The 12,929-nt window shown below is 40.7% G+C and overlaps 1 protein-coding gene across 1 annotated transcript in view; it reads left to right on the top strand.

Annotated features, from left to right (window-relative positions):
- The window catches only part of Crppa (CDP-L-ribitol pyrophosphorylase A), a 257,449-nt gene that overhangs the window by 59,170 nt on the left and 185,350 nt on the right, over positions 1-12,929 (top strand). The window contains exon 4 of the mRNA XM_032907659.1: positions 12,375-12,479. Within this exon, the coding sequence (XP_032763550.1) occupies positions 12,375-12,479 (105 nt within the window). The remainder of the gene's footprint in view (positions 1-12,374; positions 12,480-12,929) is intronic.

Genomic DNA, 12,929 nt, shown 5'->3' with positions numbered 1-12,929 from the left:
AAGAAGCAACTTGCTTCTGGCTAACCTTCCAGTGTCAGGACAAGCCTGACCTGAAAATGTTACCTCTTCCTACACCACTTTGAAGGACTGTGAGGGAAGGACATGAAGGCCTGGCCAGGTCCAGCTAGGAAGGCTTGTCTACATGAATGTGCATGATATATTTCCTAGCCAGCATTTTATACACTTGGTAAATTGCTCTAAGGTAAGGCACACAATTTTAAGTTCATGTTCAGGCAGCATCCTGTGTCCTCTTGCCTACTAGTATTCTTCTGGTTTGTAATCCCGTCTTTCCTCATGTGACTTTTATTTTGTCTTAATTTCCTTGTCATCTTTTGTTTGAAACATCCCTCATTTTTGATGTTTTTATGAGTAGAATCAATCTAGGACTTTTTTTTGGTGGCTTATATTTTTCATATTTTTTGACATTTCTATTGAATATATTTGTAGGTCATTATTTTCATATGGTTGTAATATGTGATTATTTATTTATTCTGTATAGGTTAGGCTAATTTCAAACACTTTTCTAAGAACCAGATTCTTTTGTTAAGCAAATTGTTGTTAGTTCTCTTGGTCTTTGCTGCTTTGAAGGCTATTGCCCATTTGCAATTATAAAATTTAATAAAAGTTGTCTTCTATAAAATGCAAGGAAATTGCTGGGTGGTGGTGATGCATGCATTTAATCGTAGTACTTGGGAGCCAGAGGCAGGCAAATCTCTAAATTTGAGGCCAGCTAGCCAGGGCTTCATAGAGACACCCTGTCTCAAAAAACAAAAATAAACCAACCAACCAACAAACAAACAAAAAATAAAGTGCAAGAAAATCATGCATCGATCTGAACAAGACCAAGAAACTAAGCCTATTCTAAATACACAGTCACCCAGCTCATTCTCCTCATGCTACCTCCGCACAGTAAATCAGTGCCTTGTAAAGTATGATAAGGAAAGACAGCGGGTTAGTGACAACCGGCATCAGCGCCTGCCTCATCTGCCTACCTGGGGCTCTGCTCATTTGCAGTGGACTTGGCTGGCATCTCCACATTGTGTTAAAAGTCTGGAGAACTCTGGCCCTCACATTTCCTTTCTTTAACCAGTGGGCTTTTTAGGCTTGCTCTTGTTCAGGTGTGGACAGGAGAAACGTGCAAGCTGTCCTGAACCTAATGTTGGAACACTGTCATTGCTGCTTTTATCCACTGTCTATGTCACCATCAGTATCTGGAGTCATAGGTTTTATACCTCCCGTGGTGGGGAGAGATGTAAAGTTATGTGACTAAGGGCTTAGGTAGAGGGGACACCTGGAAGCCATCATGTCCAAATGTTACGGTGGCACATTTTTAATTGTGGCACTATAGGACATGCTTGTTTTCCTTTTTTCTTAAACCTCATAATGCCAGGTTCTCAGACTGAATTTTAGTGTCTTCATTGCTGTGTTGTTTTCCTTCTCAATGCATACATTAGTTTCTTAGGTTTCCAAAAAGTCCTCACTGTAGGTTAATAAAAGCAGAAAGTTGCCGTGTTTCATTTCTGGAGCCTGACTGTCTAACCTCTCGGTGCTGGTACAGGCCTGCTCTCCCGGATGACAGCAGGCTGGAAGCTTTGCTTGTCTCAACTAGCTCTCAGCCTGTGCCAGCAGTCTCACCTTTACTGGCACATGGAAACGGCACCTCTGTCATCTAGTGCGTACACTTCTCCCTTGCATGTTTGTCTTTGTCTAAAAATTGTCATTTCATAAGGCAACAGGAATGGGACCACTCTAATGACTTCATTTTAACTTGATTACCTCTGTGTAATCACTGCTTCCAAGAGAAGTCCTAGGTGAGACTAAAAACCAGAGGTGAGACTTTTCAAACAGAGCAGATATAGCTCAGCACAGAGTGGGGCTATTGTTACTTTCAAAGGGTTTCTAGGTCCTGATGAGAACATCAGTTTGCTGATGCCGTGTAAAGCCACTCAAATTCAATGGTCTGAAAGTTGTAGTTGTGCTTCTCTCTGCAAATGGGAAGGTTATCTGAGTCCATTCTAGACAGAATGCGATGTAATGGAGACTAGTAGAGACACAAGAAGGCAGGTGCAAGCCTGAGATAGGACCCTTAAGTGTTTGGCTTTGAACAGGTAAGTGTAGGTGTTCATTTTTCATTCTTTTGGACAGTGGAGTCTTTGGTCAAACCCAAAGCTCAGTGAAAGAACTCCTATTAGGTATGTATTGATATCCATATCCCATGTGAATGCCCCTGGTTTGAGCTGCTTCCTAGGACCCTACTTATATCCAAAGGGGGCCTAGATGTGGCCCTTCCCATCATGGATGCAGCACTTTGGAGAGCAGAGCAGGGCCTGCACTCTACCTGGACAGCACAGTAGATCTGGCCCTCGAGGTGTGGCCACGCCACTGAGGACACGGAAGCAGGAGAGACGGCCCTACTCCATGCTGGCTGCAGTGCGGCTGAGCTACCTCAGGCAGTGCTGGAAAGTTTGTCCTGGTGGCACAGGCATTGGAGAGCTGGTGGGCTAACCAAGTCAGTTACTACCCAAGCCCAAATCCAGTGCTATCAGTTGACTTATCTGACGTGTTTCCCATCTGTGAACTGCTGGAGCACATGAAGGGGCCAGTTTTATTGATCCAAAGGTAGGAGTTCCATGACACAGGGCAACAATAGGATGTTTGAGAGAAGTCCCAGTGAGGATCCTGTACTGCTGGCATAGCAGAAGCCAGAGACCTTGAGCCACACCAATGACTCATTGCAATGAACATTTGCAAGATGTGTAGGGGATACTGTGGGACACACTGTGACACTTCAGCTTTCATTATGAGATGCTTTTTTCTGTTTTGGTCCTTTGTTTTTTTTCTTTGGTTGTTTTTGTTTGTTTGTTGTATGTTTTATTTTGTTTTACTTATTTATTTTTATTTTCTTTGGGAGGGTGCATGTCACAAAGGCAGAGGGTAGCACGAAAGGTTGGGATACATGACATGGAATCCACAGAGAATCAATAAAATGCTTTTTAAATAAACTCCCCTACTTAGTAGAATTATAGTCACATAGCAAAGTCATTGGTATGAATAGGTGGGAATGAAAAACTTGAATAATAGTTCTGTTATCTACCACAGTCCTATGGACACTGCCTGGTTTTTATGGAATATATTGGAGACATCTATGAGAGGATTTTGTCTATAATGTATACACATCTAAATTTACTAGAGAGACAGAAGTGTTTCCCAAGTAGTGATGTCAATATCAATGTGGTCCTTAAATTTTCTATTCCTGAGTAGGTTTAAAGACAGTTTCTTTTTTGTTTAATTTTTGATCATTACTTTAGATGTAGATATATGTGGGCAATTTGTGGTTTTCTTTTGATTTGTTTGTTTATTACTTAGGCAGTATATCACTGTGTAGCTTTGTCGGACCTGTACCTTACTTATAGATCAGTATGGACTCAAACTCATGGACACCCATTTGTTTCTGCCTACCAAGTGCTGGGATTATAAAGGCATGTGCCTCTGTACTCATTCAAAACAACTGCATGTAGTATGTATGTATGTATGTATGTATGTATGTATGTATGTATGTATGTATTTATGTATCTGCATGTGTGTGAGCACATGTATACTATGGGCATGTGTGTGGTGATCAGGAGACAGTGTGTGTTAGTCAGTTCTCTTCTTTAGTGGGTCCTAGGGAGCAAACTCAGATAATCAGGTTTTATGGCAAGTGATTTTATTTGCTGAGCTGTCCCTGCCCTCTCTGATAATTTTATATTGATTTATTCTTTACCGACTCATTAGAATCTTTTTATATTCTGAACAAATCATTTTTTATTAGTGCTACAAACACTTTCCCTCCTTTTGGCTTTTTAATTTTGTGGATTTTTGAGAGTCTTTGTATCTTGAGATATTCTGTTTTAAAAGCACAAAACATATTCTTCTATATACTTTTCCAAACTTTTATCTTTTATTGGAATACTGAAAAAAGTTGTAGAGTGATAATCAATTTAATGAGCACAATTTTCAAAATAATTCTTTATTAATTTTCCACTTATTTGTAAACCCAGCTGTCAGGTGTTTATAGGTACATGTATCCTTTTCTGCTCCCAAGTTCCCTGGGATATTTTTATCCTAAGCTATCTTAGTTGTTAAAACATGATACTCTTACAGCAATAGGGGAAAGGCAAGAATATGACGTTTATTGTAATTTGTAACTATTGACAATAAAATATTTAAGAAGTTATATTGACTGATTTTTCTTGTTTAATAGTATAATGGGATTTTAGGACCTTATTTTAGTATACATATTATGGTTAGGTTTTATAATTTTTATTAATACACTAGCTTATTTTCATTTGTAATTTATCTAATGGTTATTTGAGGATGAACTGTTTTATTTCTTATATAGCTCCTATACCAAATAATCAAATCTTCAATTAAAAATAAATTAAACCAAATTTTATAGCTTTCTCTCTAGAAGTCTTAAAGTTCGTTTGTTAAATTTATTTCTAAGGAGCTTCTTGTCTTTATTATTATTATTGTAAATGATGGTATTTTATATTTATGATTTACTGGGACATACTTTTCATGAAAGTCAAAATTGCTTGTAAGTATTCACAACAAATTACCTAACTCATGTGTATCACCTGGGATTAGCCTCATGCCCCCAGTTCCCCCTTATGTCGCTCATGCTCTTCCTGCTCACATGCTGCCCATGCCCCTCCCCCCCCAGGCTCTCGCATCCTCCAGTGCCCCTGTGCCCCTTTGTGGTTGATTCCCTTTCACTACCCTTTGACTCTGAACACCACTGATCTATTTTCTGTTTCTGCAGTTTCTCTACTCTAAAATGCCATACCAAGGCTGGGTATGGTGGCATATGCTTTAATCCCAGCACTTTTGAGACATAGGTAGGTGAATCTTTATGAGTTTAAGGCTGGTTTGGTCTGCATAGTGAATTCCAGGACAGTCAGGGCTCTGTAGAGAGACATTGTTTCAAAAAATTAAATAAATAGAATGCCATATTAATAAGATCATGGATTTATAAGCTGTCTTGCTTCTGTAGAGAAGCAATGATATTGAAATTCTTTCATGTTCTTCTGTTTTACTGTTGAAAAGATTTGTTAGTGTTCAGTCTGATTGCCTAGTATTTAGGCAAATTTAATTCTTCTGTTATGGTATCGGTCTTGTCTGAGGATCATAGATCTTTTAGAATAAACAAAAGGTGTTTGTTAAGAAGAAGAGACAGACCAAATTGCATACACATATGTAGCCGATGTGTAGCTTGGTCATCATGTAGGTCCCATACAACTGGAGCGGGGGCTGTTCCAAAAACTGTTACCTGTCCATGGAATAAGTTATTCTAGCTGGGCTGCCTGCCTAGCACTGCAGAGACTTGACTTGCCAGGATTGGGGGACACAAGGAGGACCTCGCCCTCTCAGAGGAGAAGGGGAAGGCCATCAGAGGAAGAATTGTAAGAGGGTTGACCAGGAGGAGGCCAGCAAGCAGGATGTAAAGTGAATAAATTAAAAAGAGTGGCAGATGCTGAGTTTCATATGTCACATCTTAGTGAAGAGTTGATGTGGAGGGACTTGGACTACAGTGCCAAAGACTCACAGGGTAATTCCAAATGTACCCCGTGAGAGGGAAGCCAGAGATCTGGGAGAAGGAGCAAGGGGCTGCTGGTCAAGCTGTGTAGAAAGGAGAAAATAATATTGAAACTAGAGTTTTGTTTGGTGAAGGACTTAGGATAAAGTCTATTGGGAGCTAAAGCAGATTGTCGTAGTTCTGATTGCCCTAAGTTTACATTTGGTATGATTTTTGATGTATTAGTTGAATGTTAAAGAAGATCCTGGGCGTCTCTGTTTGCCCTCTCCACGTGTGGCATGTTGCCTCGAAGACAGCGAGCTCCTCATTGTATATGTGCCTGTGTGCTTTCCACCCGACTCCTTCCTTTCTCAGCTTCATTGATCCTTCTCAGCATATTGCCTAGAAAATTTTCCATGAATATTTGCTTCACTACTGAGCAGATATATGTTCTCCAACATCTCCAATCACTTCGTTCATATGTCTCACATAAACTTTGGGAGATAGTTTCCAACTGTCTGTGAGTAGGTCACTCACGAGCCTCTCCTGTAGACCGGCTTTGTCACATCCACCTCCAAATGGTGGCTGATCTGCTCTGCAGAAAGTAATTCTAGGTCTTCGCTTCACTTCAGCTCTTTACTCCCCCTTGATGAGCTCCCGGCAAAACCCTCTGACAGTTCTTAGGACTGAACCCTCTCTTGTCTCCGTGGTTGGATTATGGTGAGGGTTTTGTTTTCCTTCAGTTGTTTACACACAGCAGGTAATTCCATGCCACGTCAGAGTAGTGACTTGCAGTTTAGGCCACTATTTTAATCTCTGTTTGTATTGTCTAATGTTTGAGTAGTTTACCAGAGAAGATAAGTGAAGAGAAGAGTCAAGCATTCCAGTGACATTTTTACTTTTTCTAGGTTTTCACAGTATTTGATTATGAAAGTCAACCATAAGGACTAAAAGTACAACTCTAGTATTACCAGTAATGTTGTTTCCCATATTACTATTTTTTTGTCCTAATTATCTGTATCTTCGCATTAAAATTAAAAATATCTCTGCGTTGCTGAATTAACAGCTATGGATGGGATTGCCATTCACAATGTATATTGGCTGTGCAGGCTTGCCAAGGTTCGGAATAATCTGAGAAGTTCTATTTTTCTTATGACAGGTCTTTGAAGGCCTTTGCAAACGCGCTCTGTGTTAACCTATTTAAAATCTCCTCCCCAGAAAGAAACCTCGTGCTTATTTATCTGCATCGTTTGTGCTCTTATTTCTCACAGAGTGGGGGCTGTTTCTGTCTCAGCCTCATATGGACACAGTCTGAGGTTGTTTACCCAGAAGATGATCTGATATAATGTAAGAACAAAGCTTCTTGGATAACTGTCTCATGCAACTCGAAGGAACATTGCATAATTCAAGCAATGTTAATGTATGCAAAATGCTTCGGGTTTGATTTTGAGATGATAAATTGAATGCAGGTGTTCATTGTTTACCTAATTGTAAACTGGTCTATTTTGTTAATACTTGAATATTGTTCACATGCTTCTCCAGCGATAGAGTGAGAAACCTGTGCATGCTTGCCTTTGATTTAACTTGCCTTTAATGTATATATTGTTCTCTGTTGGGCAGACTTCCCTGGCTGTCCTATTGCAATGCTAATTCGAATGTTGTCATGGATGGAAGGATAGAAACATTTATAATCAGATTATTTGTAGTCAAGAACCATTACATCATTTCCATAAAACAATAGTTTCCAACCTTTTGAGGGGATATAAAACCTCAGAAAATTAAGGAATCCTTCCTTTCCCAGAAAAATAATCACATTATGCACAATACATTTTCCCATTTGAGTCCATGTTAGTCATATGCCTTTACTTTATGTTAAAAACTCTGCTACAATTGCATGGTACTTTTAGGAATGTGAGTGGAAGCCATCTTTATAGACAATTTGGAATGTAGATGCAACCAATGTGCATTCGTTTTCTGTTTATAGGGACTGATAACAGCCTGGACATTTATCTAATTTTGCTCACTACTTAACATCATTCAGGAGAACATAGATGAATTCAACCTCCCATAAGTGCTTAAGATCAAGAATAAGAAGACTGCCAATGACAAAAGGAAGTTAGCGAGAGAGCAGGTGAACTAGTAACAGGTAACATAAAAGGACACAATTCCCAGCCAAGGGCAGTAGGCAAAGAGCTCTTTAAGTTTAAGAGCTGAGGAAAGAGAGAGAAAAGTACATGTTTATTAAAAGGGATGTACAAAGAAGTCAGCTGTGGGAGGCGTGTGACAAGGAGAACGTGGCTGTAATGGAGGGCTGAGGGGCTCTCCAGTGCCAGGCAGACGCTCTGCACCCTGACGATTGACTAAGGAAGCCCCTACTCCCGTCCCAGCAGCTAGCATCTTAGTGGCTCCTCATTTCTGTCTTTGGAATGGTTTTGTTTGTTTGTCTGTCCAGTTTAAGATGGAAGTCTTGAACATACTGGCCTCAGACGTCTTTACAAACATCTCTACACAATCTCTCCATATGACGTTCTTGGAGGATTTGTTTTGGGAACATGGGTCAATTAAGAAAGAAGATTGCCCAGCATACATGGGCTGGGTGAATGACTGAGAGGTCATGAATGTCCTTGAGATGCCATAGTGTTCTGAGAAGAATCCCTGTGGAATCGGCAGGAAGCACAATGGTCCCTGTTGTAATGACTGGAAGATTCTGACGGTGCCTTTTTCCTGAGTCTTATCATAGCTTGGGAATAGGTGTGAGTCAGTAGCCAAGTGTGCAGTGTCAAAAGAGTTCTATGCATATAGAACGCTAACCACATAAAACAAAAGACAAGCTTTAATTACAGGGAAAACAAGCTTATTCAGGACAGTAACTTTAGCATTCATTGTGTGTTTCATCTGTGAGAAAAGTTTGCATAGTCGATGATGTAAATCATCATGTATTGGTAATAACAAAACTACAATATGGAAATGATGGGAAATGAAAAGCACAGGTATATATTGTGGTGGGAAAAAAGAAATACTGTCTTTTTTTTGTTTCCAAAAGGTAGTAAATAGAACAGAAAAACCAAAAGGCCACATGACAGGTATATTAATTAGAAATGCTTCCTTACTTTTGTATCATTGCCATGAACCCTTCTGGGCAGAGTCTCGTTTTCAATTTTGTGTTTGTCTGATTTGCACTGGGCAAAGGGATCTTGCTGGATGTAACAGGCTGACAACGTGCCAGCACTCTCGGGTTTGTCCTCCTATGCTGCTGTTGCCACAGTAAGAAGACAGTCTACCCTTGCTCTGCCTCCAGTCTAAGTCACGGAGTAAACAGATGAGTCAGACCCCGTAGCTCTACAGCTAGAAGGATGGTACCTCTGCCACCCTGCAACTGTGCGATGAGTCAGTTTATTACAACTGATCACCAATTTCCTGCATATTTGGTAGTGGGCAAAGGTTGACAGTTACACAGAGAAATAAATACTACATTAATGTTTACAGTCAGTGACAATTGCCTGCTTGGAAGCAGGGGAGACAAAGTAAGATAGGGAAATGGGGAGACTGTCATCCTCTCAAACATCGCAGAGATTTCTTTTAAAACAAGGTTTTACAATGTCCCCTAGGCTGGTTAATGTACCCTGTATAGACAAGGTTGGCCTCAAACTTAGAGGTCTGCCTGCCTCTGCCTCCTGAGTGCTGTTACCAAAGGTTTGTACCGTCATGCGGGGCAGATTTTTGGCTCTTCATAGTATGTGCACATGCACAAGATGAATGTATAGACTCCCCTTAAAATCACTGATGGCAGTATGGTTAATTTGTGGATTGAGTTCATAAAGAGCATCTAACATTTGGATAATAGAGCAAGGAATCTGGTAATAAATCTCTTCAGGCATTTAATCGTGGTCTACTGGTTGATGAGGGCAGTCTAAGAAAATGTGATTTTTCTAATAAAAAGGAAATGCAGTTTTCACGGGTCTTCAAGCCTCAGTGAGGTAAACAGGAGGGTTTAGTGTGGCGTGTGGGAGTAAGAGGGATAATTACTTAGAGGTTCAAGGTGGACATTGCTCTTAGAAGGGAACACTGCAAAGGAGCTAGAGGTAGAAGTGAAGTTTGCAGCGTGATAACAGAAGTTAGTTGTTCATGTGGAGACAATATGTTCCCAAGTGCCAGGATAGCTGCTGTCAAACGGCCAGGAGGGGAGTAGTCGGTGGGATGGGCGAAGGGGAACTCTGGGCTTCAGTGGTGAGAACATGACCCAAAGCAGCCATTACTGCAAACGACCTGAAGGTTCCTCACAAGCTGCCCCAGCTCTGGTGACTGAAGAGTGCAGCTTTGCTTTCGGACTCTGTCTTTCCTTTGCTCACATACGTGTCTCCTACCTGTGACTTTTCATGTGTTAGTAAAAAGAATCTGCTCATTAATGTTTGCAAAAACAGAAATTCAGATTTTTCATCAATTGCAGGATTCTGAACTCACTTTAAAAGAAAGATTTTATTATAAAATGTCTCCAAACCCTGTTTCTATTATATTAAGCTGTATGGTAAGTCCCGATTTGTATAGCCTGTCTTTGCTACTTTGTGCATTCTTCTTTTTCTTGCCCTTTATCTTTCAAGTTTCACCCCTTAACACTAGATAGGAGAGAAAGGATAGACGAGAGAGAGAGAGAGAGAGAGAGAGAGAGAGAGAGAGAGAGAGAGAGAGACCCTAAATCTAATTTCTTTCATTTTGTTTCTTCTTTGACCATGGCTACTAACGAAGTGTAGCCAAATTCCCTAATGAACCAACAACCACTCATCTGACCAATAACCACCCACCCCACCAACAACCACCCACCCCACCAACAGCCACCTACCCTACCAACAACCACCCACCCCACCTATCAGAGCTCTAGCATTTATATACACTGGGAAAAGCTCCCAGAATTTCAAACATTACACAATTGTAGGGACCATTTGTGGGTGGCAAAACTGTTCCTCTGCTGGAACACAAGGCAAATCATAGTCAGGTGCTGTGGACGGTTTGAAGCAGCCCCATATTCCTACACCTGGGATTAAAACAAAAGCACACTCTCAAAATATTTCTATGTCTTTAGAGAAACCAAAACTCCAAAATTGTCACTACAGACTTGTCTCCAAGCAAAGCGTGGCCTGTGTTTCCTGAATAAGTTTCAAATATATATATTTGTGTTATACTTTTCTGTTTTCCACAGACTTAGCTGTGGCATAGCCAAGAGCAGAGCGCTGGCTGTGCTTCACATCACGAGTGGCGGTGGGAAGGACCTCATCCTGTGTCTTTCCTCGTCATGCATGTGTGAGCACCTACAAGGCTAGCTGAAGAGTGTTCCTGTTCTCGTGTGACAGTCAGGGAGAAATCAAGGTTGTTATTACTGCGGCTTAATTAGAGGACAGCTCTTCCCTGTATGGACATCTCCTCTGCCACCAGACAATACCGTAAAGACACTGAAAGGACAAAGCAGAAGCCTACCAAAATCCATGTAACTTGTCAAATGTCGCTCTTGATGCTGCTGCATTACACATTCCTAGAAAATCTACCATATAGCCCATAAAAATAGAAGATTCAATGTGGTTCTTTAGGTGAAATAGAGACTCTGCATATTCGACTATATTCTCCTTCTTAATTTCAGACGCTACTACAGTTAGGACTTTGTAGTCTTCCAGAGGATTAAAATGCTGTTGGAAGTTGTGCTGAATACTGTAGTCATTATTGTGCCTCTTTGTTGTTTCCCTTACACGGTGACTCAGGGGGTAAGGTAATCATCACACACACTCATCACACACACGTAAGGACCTGAGTTCAGATATGTAGCATCCACTCACAGCTGTAGTCCTAAGCAGCCTCATGCATAGGTGCGTGCACGCGTACACACACACACACACACATACACACACACACACACACACACACTCAAACTTGTAAAATCAGAGGGCCTTGTTCCTCTTACCCTTACAAGACTTTATTTCTATCACATAGTGTTCCTTATCCTCCCCAGTTACTCCTTAAGCTGGAGACCAGAGACCATTGCCTCTGATAGGTCTTCCCTGAAAACCTCACATAAACTCAGGTAATTTTTCCCAATGTGCTTCCTGCAGATATCCTTCCAGCACAGCATTTTGTTGCCAGTTTCTGAAGTCAGGCTCTCCTCTAGGCTGGGGTTGCTCTGAGGTCATGGTGCATGTGTTAGTTACCTTCATGTAGCCGGTACATAATTCAGACCGTCAGCCGAACTATTGCTTAGCGATTTTGATGGTTCCACTTAAAATACAGGCATTTATGTTTTACTGAATCTGACAGGTTTATGTTTTCCTATACAATGAAAAATGGAACCATCTCTGTGTTCATAAAGATATAAATGTTTTAAGAACGATATTTCGATATTCTAAATATTAAAGTGAATAATAGCTATGATGTTTTCATGCCTTGTTATAAGTAGAAGAAGGGGATCTGGAACTTACAGATGTGTTTGTTGAGTGAAGAATTTGGATGTGGCAATTCCTCAGCTCTACTTTCAAGTATGAACAACAGAAATGAATTGTTATGAGCAGGCTCCTGAGACACCCAAGGGAGCCCAGATCTCTAGGGACGTTCTAACTTTCCTTGTTGTTTTATTTCATTTTTAGGGTACGGGAAGGATTGATTATTCTACAATACAATCAGAGATAATTGACCAGTTTCCTCATTCTCAGAGTGTTTTCTTTGTGTTTTCTCGTTTGTAAAATAAAAGGCTCTTTGTTTTGTTTGGCTTTCTTTTTCACCAATTGTATTACAGTTTGTTAATTCTTCCATGTCTGTTTCTTTTTCTCTTTGTCACCAGTGTAGTGATTTTGACTTGGAATTTGGAACAGAGTGCTTGCAGTTGGCTCTAAAATACTGTCACAGGAAAGCAAAACTTGTAGAAGGGACCCCTGACCTCTGGAAGGTAAGAGAAATTCGTCCTGTGGGGACTCTTCTGCTGCTGCGAGTGTGTGTGCTGTACTTGTAAGTTGTAAGAGAAAGGACTCTGAAAGCCAGAGAGTCTCTCTGGTGCTTGTGAGCAGCAGCAGGTGAGGATGTTTCTGTTTCTTGGCTTCAAGCAAATCCACATTGGACTTTAGACATATTTTGTTTCAGCCCCTGTGTTTGTAAATGTCATCTTTTTACTTGCTTTCTGTGTGCAAGCTTATGCTTTCTCAGACGGGTTGAAGCTACAGTTCTGTTACCTACTCCAGCAGCGTTTTCTTCAGCCTTGATATTCTAGCCAGTTAAACAAAGTTAAAAACATTAATACTATAGCTCCAACCACGGCATACCTGGACCTGTTCCTGGTTCCTGTGGCAAGGCCCAAGCCTTTTAATGGCACATGGCTTTCTCTGGTAAAGCCTGTGGTTGC

The sequence above is a fragment of the Rattus rattus genome, chromosome 7 (assembly GCF_011064425.1).
Source record: "Rattus rattus isolate New Zealand chromosome 7, Rrattus_CSIRO_v1, whole genome shotgun sequence".
Classification (NCBI taxonomy): domain Eukaryota; kingdom Metazoa; phylum Chordata; class Mammalia; order Rodentia; family Muridae; genus Rattus; species Rattus rattus.
Note: the sequence above shows the minus strand (reverse complement) of the source record. Positions and strands in the feature narration are given on the sequence as shown.